The 17,899-nt window shown below is 38.5% G+C and overlaps 1 protein-coding gene across 2 annotated transcripts in view; it reads left to right on the forward strand.

The window, feature by feature from the left end:
- The window catches only part of FYB1 (FYN binding protein 1), a 128,645-nt gene extending 111,922 nt beyond the window's left edge, over positions 1–16,723 (forward strand). For both annotated transcript variants that reach the window (XM_089687823.1, XM_089687824.1), the window contains 4 exons: positions 901–1,063; positions 6,570–6,603; positions 11,050–11,084; positions 15,098–16,723. In XM_089687823.1, the coding sequence (XP_089543949.1) occupies positions 901–1,063; positions 6,570–6,603; positions 11,050–11,084; positions 15,098–15,120 (255 nt within the window). In that variant the 3' untranslated portion in view covers positions 15,121–16,723. The remainder of the gene's footprint in view (positions 1–900; positions 1,064–6,569; positions 6,604–11,049; positions 11,085–15,097) is intronic.
- Positions 16,724–17,899: the final 1,176 nt, after the last annotated feature.

Below are 17,899 nucleotides of genomic sequence, written 5' to 3' on the forward strand. Positions count from 1 at the left end.
AGGTGGACTCCAGTCAAGGCGTGGAAACATCTCAGCAACACTAAAGAGAATTGGGAGGCACTTGAGCTAAAGTTCACGTGTTGTTGCAAAGTGTCTGAATACTTATGCCAATGTAATATTTCAGTTTTTGCCTTTTTACTAAATGTGCAAATATTTTCTGTTTTCACTGTTTCATTATGGGGTCCTGACTCAAGTGTAGAATAATGAAAACTCGCCAAACAAATAAAATTCAAAATACTAACAACTACTTACAAAGCCATCCACAACTCTGCCCCAAGCTACATCACCAATCTGGTCTCAAAATATCAACCAAACTGATCCTCCCAAGACCTCCTCCTCTCTAGTTCCTGTGTCACCTCCTCCCATGCTCGCTTCCAGCACCTCTCCCGAGCTTCTCCCATCCTATGGAACTCCCTACCCCAATCTGGCCGGGCTCTCTCCTAATCCACCTTTAGACGATCCCTGAAAATCTTTCTCTTTGAAGGAGTTTATCTTGCTTCTAAGTAGTAAACTGCCTTTTATTTCAGTTCATCCCCCCACAGCTATTACCTTTTGTATCACTCAACCCTTCTTCCTAGATTGTAAGCTCTAACGAGCAGGCCCTCTGTTTCCTCTTGTACCAAATTGTATTGTAACTGTAATGTCTACCTTCATTTTGTAAAGTGCTGCGCAAACTGTTGGTGCTATATAATCCTGTATAATAATAATAATGAGAAAAAAAATTAATTTAAAGAACTGTATTATCGGGCTGCCAATTAACAAAATTGAAAGAAAGTGAAGGGGGTCTGAATACTTAACAGAAAAAGTCTTATTCTCTTATAAACACTGTTAATTATCCAGCTTGTACCATTGTTATATTTGTGGTCAACAATGTAATCCAAAGAGGTCTTTGTTGTGCAGTTCACAGGAGATATCCGAGTGCTCTCCATAGTCCAGGTAGTGTTAAATCTGTCAGCAAAGAAATGGGGATCCAAAGACTTACCTCTGAAGGCCGGAGAAATCTTGGATGTAATACAACATACAAGTGATACCACACTTCTGTGTAAGAATAATGAGGGCAAATGTAAGTACACAGTTGGAACATAATATATCCCTTAAAACGTCAAGATTTGGGCACAATGCTTGCTATAGGCCGACATTGATGAGAAAAACTGTACTCTGTATGTTTTGTTGTATCTCTCTAAGTCCTCATGCACACTGGACGTTTTTACAGCGGCTGTTTTTTGGCTTTTGACATTTTTTCTACAGCCAGTAAACCCCCCAGCATGTTATCCTATATGTCCATGTACACATAGACTGGAATCAATGTTTTTTGGCTGGAAAACCCCCTCAGAACTAGTGGGTTTCTAGAGGAGTTTTTTATCTGTAATCTAATGCTGTAAAACAGAGCAAACTGGCGTTTTTGGACTTTTTTGACCAAAAAAATAATTTTTTTTTGGTCAAAAAAATGCAAACCCAGAAAAATGCGGTAAAACTCTGCTAATCGCAGCAAACCGCCACTAAATGCTAATGCAAATGTTTTTGTAAATCTACCCCGCAGTGTAATGCAGGCCATAGATGGGGAGAAAAACGGCCGATTTTTCGTCCAAAAATAAAACCGGCCGATTATCTTATCGTTAGTGGACGATTTTGTCGGCCGTTTTTCGTGTATTTTGGACTTTCAGATTATCGGTGATGTTGGAAAATTTTCGAAAAACGCCCGACTTTATCCTCATTGATGGTCAAAAACGAACGATCGTTTTCCGAAAAAGGATCACAAAGGCCACAAAATGACATCATTTCCCGTTATAGGTTACTCATTAATCGGCCGATTTTCGTAATAATTGGTGGTCAGGTAAGTTTTTTAGACCGACCGATAGTTCGTTAATCGGCCGAAAATCTGCCGTTTTTCTCCTCATCTATGGCCTGCATTAGTCCTCATGCACATGGAACATTTTTACAGCAGCTGTTTTTGGCTTTTGACTTTTTTTTCTACAGCCAATATACTCCCCAGCATGTTATCCTATGTGTCCATGCACACATAGACTATAATCAACGTTTTTTGGCAGGGACGTTTTTTGACTGGAAAAAAAACCTGGGAATAGTGGGTTTCTAGAGGAGGAAAAATGCGGTAAAACACTGCAGATCGTGGTAAAATGCAAAAACGATAAAAAAAAGGTAAAAAAACACATTTTTAACATAACTTTACACAGCTAACGCTACCAGCATTATCAAAACACCCAGTGTGCATGGAGTCTAAAGCTTGCTTCCTGGAATCTATCTGCCGTTAGCTCAGGCATGATGGCAGGAGGGTGTGCTTAGCTTGGAAACCCCTCCTCCCCTTCTCCAGATGAATGAAGAAAAATGCCTCTGGGATGTATGACAGCATTTTAACCTAGGCCAGAAATCAGGAAGCCATTGAAGAAATTTAAAAATTGTTTTAAAAAAGTGAATACAGTGTACCTTCCTATTTATTTACTAATGCTAGCAGTATAGGAATTAAAAATAGCTAATGCTGATTGATATTAATAAATAAATTAGTGCTGCGCTAGTCACTGGAATCAAGTATTATGAGTAGCGCAGGACTAATTTACCGTATTCTCCGACGTATAAGACGACTTTTTACCCCTTGAAAATCTTCTCAAAAGTCGGGGGTCGTCTTATACGCCGGTATACGGCATGCTGACACTTTTTAGGGGGGCGGCGCGGTGCTGCTGCCGCCGCTGCCGCCACCCCCCCCTTCCAACGGAATTGACACTAAGTACAGGAGTGGGCAGGGGCTGCTGTCTCTTACCTGGCTCCGGTCCCATGACGATCCGGTCCAGGAATCGCGGCTGCTCCTTCATTCGGTTCGGCCACTGGATGTTCGCGCGGCTGCTCGGCTCCGCCTCCTCACCGGTGATTGGCCGCCAGAACTGTAGCTCAGGAAAGGCACACAGGCGGCCAATCACCAGCGACGAGGCGGAGCCGAGCGGCCCCGCGAAAATCGAGTGAAGGAGCGGCCGGTAAGTGTGCCGTGCAGAGGTGCTGCTGCAACCACATATGCTGGCTGCAGCAGCACCATACTAGAACAGGGGTCAGCAAGTGTAATTGGTGTTAGTAGGAGGAATAGTGCCCCATCATTGGTGTCACTGATACCAATGATGGGGCATTATTCCTCCCACTGACACAAACGATGGGGCACTTTTCCTCCCCCCCATTGACACCAACGATGGGGCACTATTCCTCCCCCCCACTGACACCAACGATGGGGCACTATTCCTCCCCCCCACTGACACCAATGATGGGGCACTATTCCTCCCCCCCACTGACACCAATGATGGGGCACTATTCCACCCCCCACTGACAGTAATGTTGGGACACTATTCCTCCCACTGACACCAATGATGGGACACTATTCCTCCCACTGACACCAATGATGGAGTACGATTCGTCGCTCTGACACCAATGATGGGGCACTATTCCTCCCGCTGACACCAATGATGGGGCGCTATTCCTCCCACTGACACCAATGATGGGGTGCTATTCCTCCCACTGACACCAATGATGGGGCACGATTCGTCGCTCTGACACCAATGATGGGACACTATTCCTCCCACTAATACCAATGATGGGACACTATTCCTCCCACTGACACCAATGATGGGGCACGATTCTTCCCACTGGTGTGCACTGGCAGAGGGGTAGTCTTATATGGTGAGTATAGCCCAAACACTACATTTTAACAGGAAAAGTAGGGGGTCGTCTTATACGCCAGAAAATACGGTATTTATTATTTGATTGTTTTATGTGTGAGACCATTTGGGTGTTTGCAGCAGCTCGCAGGATTTTATATTATTAGTTATTGGGTGGCAGCGCATGAGGACTATTATTCCTCAGTTTAATGCTGATTGAGAGAGTTTTGCTGTAAAGGGATCTGAAATGTGCCTGTGTGTACAAGGCCTTAGGACAAGTGCAACATACTCAGCGTGACAAGGTATCGTTTTAGCTCCATATTCTGTACAGATAGGTTCACACCTGTGCAGGTGACTGCCACTGGGAGATCGATCTTTTTCCCACAGCCGCAACCACCCACACAGAAAAATGCTTTGCCGCTCAGGAAATGCGTGGGGGTGCCATTACTCTTAATGGCACCGTCACTCACTGGAAACCGCTGCATGGCTTTTCGCTAGACATGTGATATGAATAGAAAAGAATAGAATAGAAAAGAAAAGAGTAGAATAAAATATAAAGGAATAGAATAAAAAAGAATAGAATAGAAAATAGAGTAGGATGGAAAAGAATAGAATAGGTAAGAAAAGAAGAGAAAATAAAAGAATAGAGTAGAAAAGAATACAATAGAACAGAAAAAAATAGAATAAAATAGAAAGAATATAGCAGTCGTCTGAAATTTGAATAGAAAAGAACCTGCCATTCTTCACAATGAATTCAGATCGGTTCAATATATGTTCCATTCAAATACTTCAAATCCATTAAAAAAATTTGAATCCTGGTGAAAACCAACAGAGTACTGGTTAAAGCTTGTAGGAGGAGTTTTCATTCTGCTCTGAACTGTCCTATGAGGCTTCATAAACCTTGACCCTCTGTCTGGACAGTGCTGGTTGGCCCTGTGCTGATCACATGCACCCTCCAAAAGAAAAAAAAAACTCTCTAGGAATACACACTAAACTGAGAATGTGCAGAGTAACTTCTAGAGCTTTGTGCTACAGCAGATGGATTGGGGACAGTAGAAGAAAGGGTGGATCAGAGAAGACAGGATCATACAGCCTTTTTACACAATGTGGAGGATTAACTCCTTAGGTTCCACGGTGAGTATAATATGTATATGCAGTAAAGCATGCTTGTTATACTCACTGTGGAACCTAAGGGCTTAATCCTCTGCATTGTGTAAAAAGGATGTTTGACCCTTTTCTTTTCTGATCCTCCCCTTCTTCTACTGTTCCCAATCCATCTGATAGAACAGAGCCTTAGGGGAAAGCTGCAGATACTCAGTTTGGTATGTCTTGCTAGGGAGTTTTTTTTTTCTTTGGAGGGTGCATGTGATCAGCACGGGGTCAATCAGCACTGTCCAGACAGAGGGTCAGGGGTCCTGCAGCCTCATAGGACAATCAGGGGAGCATGAAAACTCCTCCTACAAGGTTTAACCAGTGCTGGGCTGGACACTGATAGAAGTCACATGACTGCTCTAACTGCTGTTGATAAAAGGTATTTAGCAGTTTATTTTTACTATAATAATTGCATTTCCATGTTTTGTGTACTGTGGGAGACCAGATATAGTGAATGCAGGGTCCGGGGAGACCAGATATAGTGAATGCAGGGTCCAGGGAGACCGGATATAGTGAATGCAGGGCCCTGGGAGACCGGATATAGTGAATGCAGGATCTGGGGAAACCAGATATAGTGAATGCAGAGTCCGGGGAGACCAGATATAGTGAATGCAGGGTCCGGGGAGACCAGATATAGTGAATGCAGGGTCCAGGAAGACCGGATATAGTGAATGCAGGGTCCTGGAAGACCAGATATAATGAATGCAGGGTCTGGGGAGACCAGATATAGTGAATGCAGGGTCTAGGAAGACCGGATATAGTGAATGCAGGGTCCGGGGAGACCAGATATAGTGAATGCAGGGTCTGGGGAGACCAGATATAATGAATGTAGTGTCTGTGGAGACCAGATATAAAGAATGCAGGGTCCAGGGAGACCAGATATAGTGAATGCAGGGTTCGGGGAGACCAGATATAGTGAATGCAGGGTCTAGGAAGACCGGATATAGTGAATGCAGGGTCCGGGGAGACCAGATATAGTGAATGCAGGGTCTGGGGAGACTAGATATAATGAATGCAGTGTCTGGGGAGACCAGATATAGTGAATGCAGGCTCTAGGAAGACCGGATATAGTGAATGCAGGGTCCAGGGTTTAGTAACACTTTAAACCTTGCTTTACCTTCCCTGACTGAGCTAACTACTCCTTCATTTTGATCTCACACACTCCTCTCCCAGAAACTGCTGCTCATAGCTGGAGGGTTTCAGCAACAGAGGCAGTTCTGTCAATCCCAAAAGCAGTGGGCAGGACTAAGGGTGGCCAGATGCTGAATGGAATGCTGTAGGCATGTGAATGAGCAGTGGCAATGCTAACACCGTCACCCTTTGCAACATTTGTTAATCCCACTGTAGCAAGCAGCATACGTAAAAGTGACAACTCTGCTTTGAATTCAGGAGCAGTGCAGCAACGTTGCCACCCCATCATAGGAAGCTGCATTAGGTGAACTTCATTGGCAGGATCAATAGGTATTTGTGGGACTTTCTAAGGATGGCTAAGAGAAAATGAAGTGCATATGCAGTAATAACTAGAGCTGGGTTCACACTTTTGCAGAGCATTACCATGCACAATAATGCGGGTTGTGTTGGGGAAGCCAGTTCATTTCAGTAAGCACCCTAATGCAATAAAACGCATCAAAATGTGCATGTACTTTTTTTTTTTTTTTGAAATGCAACGTACTACAATGCACAGAAATGTCTTACCGCGCGTTGTGGTACGCTAGAAAACCTATTTGTTTTTCAGCATTATAATGGAAATGTGTTGCTTTGCAGATGGTTACGTATTAAGGAACAATATCATTGATCAGTAAGTATGCTTTCATTGTTCCTTCTCCCCCACTTAATCACCAACAATGTAGATGGTAAAATGAAAAATAATCCCCAGATAAGACTGAACACAGGGTTCACTTGTTGGGTGGAAATCCCTGTAAACTCCGCCCTCTGAACAAATTATACATTAAAAAGTAAGTAGCATCTTGAATAGCTGTGCAGGTAAAGCTCCATTCACACATGGGTGACTTTGGACACTAAAGTCGCATGACAAGTCACACACCATGATCTTCAATGATGACCGTTCAAATATGTGTGGCTTTAACCACTTGAGCTCCAGAGGATTTACCCCCCTTAATGACCAGGCCTCTTTTTGCTACTCGGCGCTGCACTAATTCAACTGATAATTGCGCGGTCATGCAATGCTGCACCCAAACCAAATTTACGTCCTTTTCTTCACACAAATAGAGCTTTCTTTCGGTGTAATTTGATCACCTGTGCGCTTTTTATTTTTTACGCTATAAACAAAAAAAGGCCAAAAATTTTGAAGAAAAACAATATTTTTTACTTTCAGCTATAAAAAATATATAGTAAACTCAAAGTTGGTTATAAATTTAAGCCAAAATGTATTCTGCTCCATGTTTTTGGTAAAAAAAATCCCAATAAGTGTATATTGATTGCTTTGTGTGGAAGTTATAGCGTCTACAAACTATGGTATAGATACTGCAATTTACGCCATTTTTCTGCTATACAGCACTGCGCTAATTTAACGGACAATTGCGCAGTCATGCAATATGATACATAAATGAAATTTACATCCTTTTTTTCCCCACAAATTGAGCTTTCTTTCGGTGGTATTTGATCGCCTGTGCGGTTTTTATTTTTTGCGCTATAAAAAAAAAGGCTGACAATCTTGAGGAAAAAAAAACAATATTTTGGACTTTTTGCTATAAAACATGTCCAGTAAAAAAAAATGCAAAAATCAAATTTAGTCATAAATTTCTGCCAAAATGCATTCTGCGACATGTCTTTGCTAAAAAAAAACCCAATACGTGTAAATTAATTGGTTTACGTGAAAGTTATAGCGTCTACAAATGGCGGGACAGATACTGGGACTTATGGCAGCGACCAGCGACTTATGGCAGGACTGCGGGACTGCGGCAGACATTTTGACATTGGGGGGTACTGACTTGGGGTCACTGACATCCCCAAAAACACTAATACAGTGATCAGTGCAAAAAAAAAAAACACTGACACTGTACTAATGACAATGGGGAGGAAGGGGTTAACTTTATTTTGCAGGGAAGGGTTATCTGAGTGAGGGGAGTGTTTTACTAGGGGGTGGGGGGTGTGTGCTGGACAGGACATGGCTGATCGAGAAAGAGAAACTGTTCTTTTTCGATCAGCTCATCCTCGAGCTGACAGGGAAGTGACAGACAGCACAGCTACTGCAGCTGTGCTCTCTGTCACTGTTTGCCGCCGATCGCCGGGAAACAGCCGCTAAGGAGCGGCTGTGACCCGGCGACTGACATCTGCGGCGGTGATCTGCGGGACAGATAGGGCGGCGGCGCGCCTCGTGCGCGCCCCCTATTTGTTTACAAAACACACGTTTTAAAATGTGGTTTTGCCTGCGAGTGCCGCCCTGCCACCGTATATGTACAGTGGCTGGGCGGCATGTAGTTAAAAAGGTTCCTGCTCTGACTTTCATGCGGCTTGAGTGCCATAGACTGTAATGTAAACCCTCAACAGTTGCATGAAAGTCCGTTATCATTGGTCAAAGCCAAGGGCACATCCAAGTCTCACCCATTCCAAGTTGCACTCAGAAGGCACTCTTGAAATCATGCTGCTTTGGAGTCGCTCTAGTGTATTTCAATGTGTTTAATAAAAGTTTGTTATCAGTAGATATCCGTTGTTCCATATATGTTGAAGTTACAAACACAATGAAGAACAAAACAGAATAAACATCTCCCACGTATAGGGAGACGGGTGCATTATATAAATGTTGGAAACAATTTTTGTTCCTAGAAAGCACACCTTGTGAACAGGTCAGACATCACATTAGTGGGAGCACCTGTCATACAGGGAGTCGCACTGCTGTGAATGGAGCTTTATTCTGCTTTATATGATCATCAAAGTGATGGAAGTCCAAGTATTCAGTCATCTTTATCCTCATCTTCAATATCCTAATGCAATTTCAGGTCAATTTCAATCTTTTTAAATCTGCAGTTCTCACTAAGGCTTGGTTCACACCTATGCACTTTGCGTTTGATCTGTTTCTGTAGTGCGTTTCGCATTGTGTTTTGCATTTTTGACTTGTTTTTGCCGCATTTTTGATGCATTTTTTTTCTTGTTGCTAAGCAGAGTTAAAAGCAAACCGCTGCAAAAATACACTACATGCTTTACTGCAGCTTTTCCATTAAATTCTATAGAACCAAAAATGCAACGTTTTTGTGTTTAAAAAAAGTCCCTGACTCTCTCCAGAACAAGCAGAAAAACGCAGAGATGTGAACGTGTCCCATAGGAAAATCATGTTAAATGGACTGTAGTGTGTTTCTCCAAAACGCTGCAGAAAATGCTTAGGTGTGAACCTAGGGTGAAGGTTAAGTTCAGCTCTATAGTATGAATAAAATAATATATGCACATTTTTTTTCAGGGAAAAATGCGCAGGTATTATTTTTTCACAGGAGCCCACAGAACATTGCACCCACGATCAGTGGATTGCAGGTGCAATGTCAGGCTCCTGCAGACACCACTCAGAGCTCTGCGCTCGTACCTCTGTCATGTCAGATCTGTAGGCAGTGTGCTACAAGTGTGCTAATCAGCATGATCACAGTCCATGGGAACTACAAGTCCATCTGCTGCGGTGAATCCCTGTGAATGAATGAAGAGGCTGTACAGGCTGGAATCTTCTGTCCTCTTTCCCTCTTCACACAGGGATTGAGAGGCAGCAGCAGGAGCCATTGGTTCAAATCCAGTGCCGGGGGTGGGGGCGGGATTGAGCCACGCTGTGTGTATGGAGGGACACAGCCTGGTTCAGGAGCAAGCCTGCACGTGTGCCACCATAGGAAGCTGCTTTCTGTGGTGGCCCACTGAGAAGAGGAGGAGTCTAGAGAGCCGGAGGGGACCTCAGAAGAGGAGGGTCAGGGCCGCTCTGTGCACTACCATTGCACAGAGGAGGTAAGTATGACAGATTTATTACTTCAAAAAACAAAAAACAATAAAAAAAAACCTGAGGCTTTACATTCATTTTAACCTTTATATGACTCTAGGCTAGTCTAGGTTATAATGGTGTATGTTATACTGAGGAAATGTAAAAACTCTTAATATTTCCTACTGTCCTATTATTATTATCATTATTATTATCATCATTATTATCATTATCATTATCATCATCATCATCATCATTATTATTATTATTATTATTATCATTAGTATTATTATCATTATTATTATCATTATTATTATCATTATTATCATTATTATTATTATTATCATTATTATCATTAGTATTATTATCATTATTATTATTATTATTATTATCATTATTATTATTATCATCATTATTATTATTATTATCATTAGTATTATTATCATTATTATTATTATTATCATTAGTATTATTATTAATATTATTATTATCATTATTATCATTAGTATTATTATCATTATTATTATTATTATCATTAGTATTATTATTATCATTATTATTATCATCATTATTATCATTATCATCATCATCATCATTATTATTATTATTATCATTAGTATTATTATCATTATTATTATCATTATTATTATCATTATTATCATTATTATTATCATTATTATCATTAGTATTATTATCATTATTATTATTATTATCATTATTATCATTATTATTATCATCATTATTATCATTATCATTATCATCATCATCATCATTATTATTATTATTATCATTATTATTATCATTATTATTATTATCATCATTATTATCATTATCATTATCATCATCATCATCATTATTATTATTATTATTATTATCATTAGTATTATTATTATTATTATTATTATCATTAGTATTATTATCATTATTATTATCATTATTATTATCATTATTATCATTATTATTATTATTATCATTATTATCATTAGTATTATTATCATTATTATTATTATTATCATTATTATCATTATTATTATTATCATCATTAGTATTATTATCATTATTATTATTATTATTATCATTAGTATTATTATTATTATTATCATTATTATTATCATCATTATTAGCATTATCATTATTATTATTATCATTATTATTATCATCATTATTATTATTATCATCATTATTATTATTATTATTATCATTATTATCATCATCATTATTATTATTATCATCATTATTATTATTATTATTATTAGTATCATTATTATTATCATTATTATTGTTAATAATAATAATATTGTTGTTGTTGTTACATCATGTATTCTTTAATTGCAGTGATGATGGGGAAATTTATGACGATATTGGAGAAGGTAAGTCCATGAATACTTACAGTCCTTATAATCAATGCAGATATTTTTGGGTTCACAATGAACATAAAACAAAGGGATTTACTAAAACTGGAGCACTCAGTCTCTGCCTAAGTATGTATCATTGTTTTGGGAAAATTGGTGATTGCTGATTGGTCAGCTGAAAATGTGACTTCTCCAAACCCTTCAAGATCAGTGCAAGATGATTACACTGGAATTCCATCATGTGATTGCTAAAAACTGTTTATTCCAGGATGTTTTTTATTTAATTTTTGGACAAAGTTTTTTTTTATTTTCAGGACAAGGCTTTTTATTTAATTATAGGGCAAGGTGTTTTTATTCATTTCAGGACAAGTTTTTGTATTTAGTTTCAGGACAAAGTTTTTTGATTTATTTTAGGGCAATGGTTTTTTATTTAATTTCAGGACAAGTTTTTTTGTTTGTTTTTTTTATTACAGGACAAGGTTTTCATTTTATTTCAGGATCAGTTTTTTTCCATTTAATTTCAGGACAAGGTTTTGAATTTTTTTTTCAATACAAGGTTTTGAATTTTTTTTTTTTTAAAGACAAGGTTTTTCATTTTTTTTCAGGACAAGGTTTTTGACATTCTTTTTGCTTTTTAAAAAAGATCATCGCTGATGCTGAGAATTAGGATAGATACGTCTTCAGACAGTATGGTTAGTTGATGGAGCAGACAAGTACACGGTTATGTTTGTTTCTTACTCTTTGTTTATTTCAGGATGTTTTTCATTTAATTTTAGGACAAGGCTTTTTATTTTATTTCAGGACAAGTTTTTTAATTTAATTCAGGACAAGGTTTTGTATTTAATTTCAGGACAAGGTTTTTTTTTAATTTATTTCAGGGCAAGGGTTTTTATTTAATTTCAGGGCAAGTTTTTTTTTAATTGTATTTTAGGACAAGGTTTTTTTTTCTGTCAGGACAAGATTTTTCATTTTTTTCAGGACAAGGTTTTTTAAAAAATTTTTCAGGAAAAGTTTATTTTATTTCAGGTTTTGTTTTTCCATTTAAATTCAGGGCAAAGTTTTTTCTTATTTTTTTCAGGACAAGGCTTTTTATTTAATTTCAGGGCAAGGTTTTGTAATTAATGTCAGGACAAGGCTTTTTATTTAATTTCAGGGCAATGTTTTGTATTTAATGTCAGGACAAGGCTTTTTATTTAATTTCCGGGCAAGGTTTTTTTAAATTTATTTCAGGACAAGTTTTTGTATTTAATTTCAGGACAAGTTTTTTTTAATTACAGGACACGGTTTTAATTTTATTTCAGGATAAGTTTTTTCCATTTAATTTCAGGACAAGGTTCTTAATTTTTTTTTCAAAACAAGGATTTTAAGTTTTTTTCAGGACATAGTTTTTTACATTATTTTGCTTTTTTAACTGATGCTGAGAATTAGAATAAACACATCTTCAGACAGTATGGTTAGTTGATGAAGAAGACAAATACACAATTATGTTTTTTTTTCTTACTCTTTGTTTATTTCAGGACTTTTATAAAATTTTAGGACAAGGCTTTTTATTTTATTTCAGGACAAGGTTTTGTATTTAATTTCCGGACAAGTTTTTTTAATTTATTTCAGGGAAAAGGTTTTTATTTCATTTCAGGTCAAGTTTTTTTTTTTAAATTTCAGGACAAGGTTTTTTTTTAATGTCAGGACAAGGTTTTTCATTTTTTTTCAGGACAAGGTTTATTTTATTTTTTCAGGACAAAGTTTTATTTTATTTCAGGATAAGTTTTGTTTTTTTTCCATTTAATTTCAGGACAAGGTTTTTAATTTTTTTTCAAGACAAGGTTTCTTCATTTTTTTAGGACAAAGTTTTTGATATTCTTTTTGCTTTTTTAACTGATCGTCACTGATGCTGAGAATTATAAAAGACACATCTTCAGACAGTATGGCTAGTTGATGAAGCGGACAAATACACAGTTATGGTTTTTTTCTTACTCTTATTTCAGGGCATTTTTTATTTAAATTTAGGACAAGTCTTTTTATTTTATTTCAGGACAAGTTTTTTTTTATTTTATTTCAGGATAAGGTTTTGTATTTAATTTCCGGACAAATTTTTTTTATTTATTTCACGGCAAGGGTTTTTATTTAATTTCAGGACAAGTTTGTTTTTAAATTTTATTTCAGGACAAGGCTTTTTTTTTATATCAGGATGAAGTTTTTTATTTAACTTTAGGGCAAGGTTTTTTTTATTTCAGGACAAGGTTTTTTCTTTTTCATTTTATTTCTTTTTTTTTTATTTAAATATTTATTCATTTTTCAAGTAAAACAATACACATTTCCATAATGTAAAATATAAGAGAACAGAATCTCATAAAACACTAATTTCGTATCATTTTCTTCCCTCAACTCCCTTCCTTTCAACCCTCCCACCTCCCTCCCCACTTCGATATACCCCTGACATCTATCTGATCGACTTTTATCTCACATCCTCTGGATACCGAGGTTTGGAAAAGAAAAAGACAGAAAGAAAGGCTAATTACTATGATTTCTCCTTTTCCTTATCCTTTCCCCTTTTCCCTTCCTTTCTTCTTCTCCTCTCTTTCCCTTTTCTTTGCGCTTACTTACGCAGTACCTTCCTTTACCTTTACTTTGAACTCCTCCCATTTCTCCCATTTCATATGATATGTCACCATCCTATCTTCCTGTATATAATAAAGTTTTTCCAGTCTAGCAATCTGGTCTACTCTATTCATCCAGTCCTCTTCCCTCGGTGCCTCAGCTTTACGCCAAAACCTAGGAATCAGACTTTTTGCTGCATTTAGGTAGCTCAATATACCTAGTTCTTTATATTTATTTCCAGATAATATTGAGTTATGAAAAAGGCAGGTTTCAGGGTCCAGTCCTATCTCCATTCCAGTGATAATCGTGATTTGATTTATAACTTTTTCCCAATATATTTGTATCTTTGAACATTCCCACCATATGTGATACATCGTGCCCATCCCTCCACACCCTCGCCAACACCAAGGTTGCTTCTCCTCACTCATCCTGTGCTCTATCACCGGTGTAAGATACCATCTTGTCAAACATTTAAAATTCATTTCCACCTCACGCATGCTAATATTTTCGTGTACCTTTCTATATATTTTTCATTTTATTTCATGAGAAGTTTTTTTGTATGTTATTTCAGGACAAGGCTTTTTTAATTTAATTTCAGAACAAGGGTTTTTTTTTTCAGGACAAGTTTTTCATTTTATTTCAGGACAAGGTTTTTAATTTTTTTTAGGACAAGGTTTTTTAATTTTATTTCAGGACAGGTTTTTAATTTTTTTCAGGACAAGGTTTTTAATTTTATTTCAGGACAAGGTTTTTAATTTTTTTCAGGACAAGGTTTTTTAGTTTTATTTCAGGGCAGGTTTTTAATTTTTTTCAGGACAAGGTTTTTTAATTTTATTTCAGGACAGGTTTTTAATTTTTATCAGGACAAGTTTTTCATTTTATTTCAGGACAAGGTTTTTAATTTTTTTCAGGACAAGGTTTTTTAGTTTTATTTCAGGACAGGTTTTTAATTTTTTTCAGGACAAGTTTTTCATTTTATTTCAGGACAAGGTTTTTAATTTTTTTCAGGATAAGGTTTTTTAATTTTATTTCAGGACAGGCTTTTAATTTTTTTCAGGACAAGTTTTTCATTTTATTTCAGGACAAGGTTTAATTTTTTTCAGGACAAGGTTTTTAATTTTATTTCAGGACAAGGTTTTTATTTTTTTTCAGGACAAGGTTTTTTAATTTTATTTCAGGACAGGTTTTTAATTTTTTTCAGGACAAGGTTTTTTCATTTTATTTCAGGACAGGTTTTTAATTTTTTTCAGGACAAGGTTTTTAAATTTTATTTCAGGACTAGGCTTTTCAAAGTTTCTGACATTTTTAATTTTGCTTCTTACTGATCATCACTAATGCTGAGAAATATTATAGACACATCTTCAGACAGTAAGGTTAGTTGATGGAACTGACAATTACACAGTTATGTTGTTTTTTTTTCTCTTTATTCACAGATTGCATCTATGACAATGACTGAGTCGACTTTGACATTTTCCTGCAACATCATACATCATCCACCCTACAAGATCTTGCTCTGCAAGAAAAGGATTGTCACCCCATACAAAATATTGTTGTAAATATGATCACTTCAGTTTCCATTTGTGTTTTCCTGCAAAAAAAAAGATGTTATATGCTGCAAGTATTTTCTAGAAAGGAAAATTACTCGTAGTATATACAAGTCCTAAACTGTTTGAAATCACATTTCTATCAATTTCCTGTTCAATGTGATGTATTATTATCTCAGCTTACAGGGTAACTATTGTATATGTTCTTCTCTTTGTACATGGCCAAACATTTTTTAACATGTTTCAGTGTTTTATGTTCTTGTTGTGCCATATTTTCCTGTTAATATCGCACATTCCAGCATGCAGCATTAGGGGGCGCACTTATTTGTATATTGACACAGTCTTGCAAAATGACAGTTACAGGCGTACCTCGGTTTACGAACGCCTCGGTTAACGTAGTTTTCGGTTTACGAATGAAAATCCGTTGAAAATAATGGCTCGGTTTATGACTTTTTTTTTGCAATATGAATGGATTAATTGGTTTTCAATGCATTTACGAAATTTTTTAATCATGTCCCTGTACAGTATTTATGCCTTTAAAGTGCACTTTATAAAGAGTTTTGAACAGATAAAAGACTTTTTTAAACTTTTTTCTGACCTCCGGAACGGATTAATTGGTTTTCAATGCATTCCTGCGGGAAACCGTGTTTCGGTTTATGAATTTTTCACAATACGAAAAGTCCCGCAGAATGCATTAAATTCGTAAACCGAGGCACTGACAGGTGGCACAGATGGGGCTACACTGATGATCAGTGCCCTGATGATCAGTGTAGATGTCCCCTCTGAGGAATGCCGATTACCGGCTCTCCTCTCCTTACGTACTGTCAACATGAGGAGAGGACTGTGGATAACTGGCATTTCCTATTTACATGTGATCAGCTGTGATTGGACACAGCTGATCACATGATAGAGCCGAAGTCATCAGCTCTTTACTGCGAACGATGATCTGCTGTATCCCAGGGACACATTGCACCACCGATCGCCGCTCTGTGCGCCCCCAGGAGTGCGCATGCACAGCTGGATTGGGAGGACATCATATGACATCATCCCAGAACGAGAGAACCGCCCCCCATTTCCTTATAGGGCAGGCAGGAGGAAGCTAAAGGAGAGTTGTTCAAAAAAAGTATTGTTTAAACCAGGGCTTTTTTCTAGCGCATCCATCACTGAATGTATGTAATGGCAAGGGGTGCTGGGGTGTGCTGAAGGTCTGTTGATGCTGGAGGATCTATTGTCCCTGAAGGGGATATATTTTTGCATAGTGGTCTATTGTTGTTGAAGAGGTCTGTTGTTGCTGGAATTGATCTACTATTAAGGGAGGGGCCCGTTGTTGCTCGCTGTTGGAGAGTATATTAATGCTGGCTGCTGGGAGGTCTACTGTTGCTGCTGGGGTAGTATTTTGTTGCAGGGATCCATTGTTGCTGGGGGGGTCTATTGTTGCTGGGGGTTTATTGTTGCTAAGGGGATCAATTGTTGCGGGGGGATTATTGTTGCAGGGGTAGTATTTAGTGGCAGGGATCCATTGTTGCTGGGGGGTCTAGTGTTGCTGGGGGGTCTATTGTTGATAGGGGAATCTATTGTTGTTGTGGGGTGTCTATTGTTGCTGGGATAGTATTTAGTGGCAGGGATCCATTGTTGCTGAGGGGTCTATTGTTGATAGGGGAATCTATTGTTGTGGGGGGTCTGTTGTTGCTGGGGTAGTATTTAGTGGCAGGGATCCATTGTTGCTGGGGGGTCTAGTGTTGCTGGGGGATCTATTGTTGATAGGGGAATCTATTGTTGTTGCGGGGGTCTGTTGTTGCTGGGGTAGTATTTAGTGGCAGGGATCCATTGTTGCTAGGGGGGTCTATTGTTGCTGGGGGTTTGTTGTTGCTAGGGGGGTCTATTGTTGTTGCAAGGGGTCTATTGTTGCTGGGGTATTATTTAGTGGCAGGGGTGCATTGTTGCTGGGGGTCTATTGTTGTTAGAGGAATCTATTGTTGTTGCGGGGGAACTATTGTTGCTGTGGTAGTATTTTGTTGCAGGGATCCATTGTTGCTGGGGGTTTATTGTTGCTAGGTGAATCTATTGTTGTTGCGGGGGGACTATTGTTGCTGGGTTAGTATTTAGTGTCAGGAATCCATTGTTGCTGGGGGGTTTATTGTTGCTAGGGAAATCTATTGCTGTTGCAGGGGGTCTATTGCTGCTGGCTTCAGGGGATTTATTTTACTGCTTTCCTTGTTATCATTAACAAATTCTATACAAATTATTTAGTACCACAAAATGATACTTGACTCCATATTCTCTAAAACGAGCAGTAGTTGGAGGTGGGTAGGGGGTGGAACCAAGGGACAGTGCTCAGAGGTGGGTAGGGGGTGGAACCAAGGGACGGTGCTCGGAGGTGGGTAGGGGGTGGAACCAAGGGACGGTGCTCGGAGGTGGATAGGGGGTGGAAACAAGGGACGTGCTCGGAGGTGGGTAGGGAATAGAACCAAGGGACGGCGCTCCGAGGTGGGTAGGGGGGTGGAACCAAAGGACAGTGCTCGGAGGTGGGTAGGGGGTGGAACCAAGGGACGCTGCTCGGAGGTGGGTAGGGGGTGGAACCAAGGGACAGTGCTCAGAGGTGGGTAGGGGGTGGAACCAAGGTAAGGTGCTCGGATGTGCGTAGGGGGGTGGAACCAAAGGACAGTGCTTGGAGGTGGGTAGGGGTGGAAC

Source organism: Staurois parvus, unplaced genomic scaffold (genome assembly GCF_062004578.1).
Source record: "Staurois parvus isolate SC_StPar_1 unplaced genomic scaffold, SC_StPar_1.0 ptg000438l, whole genome shotgun sequence".
NCBI classification, from domain to species: Eukaryota; Metazoa; Chordata; class Amphibia; order Anura; family Ranidae; genus Staurois; species Staurois parvus.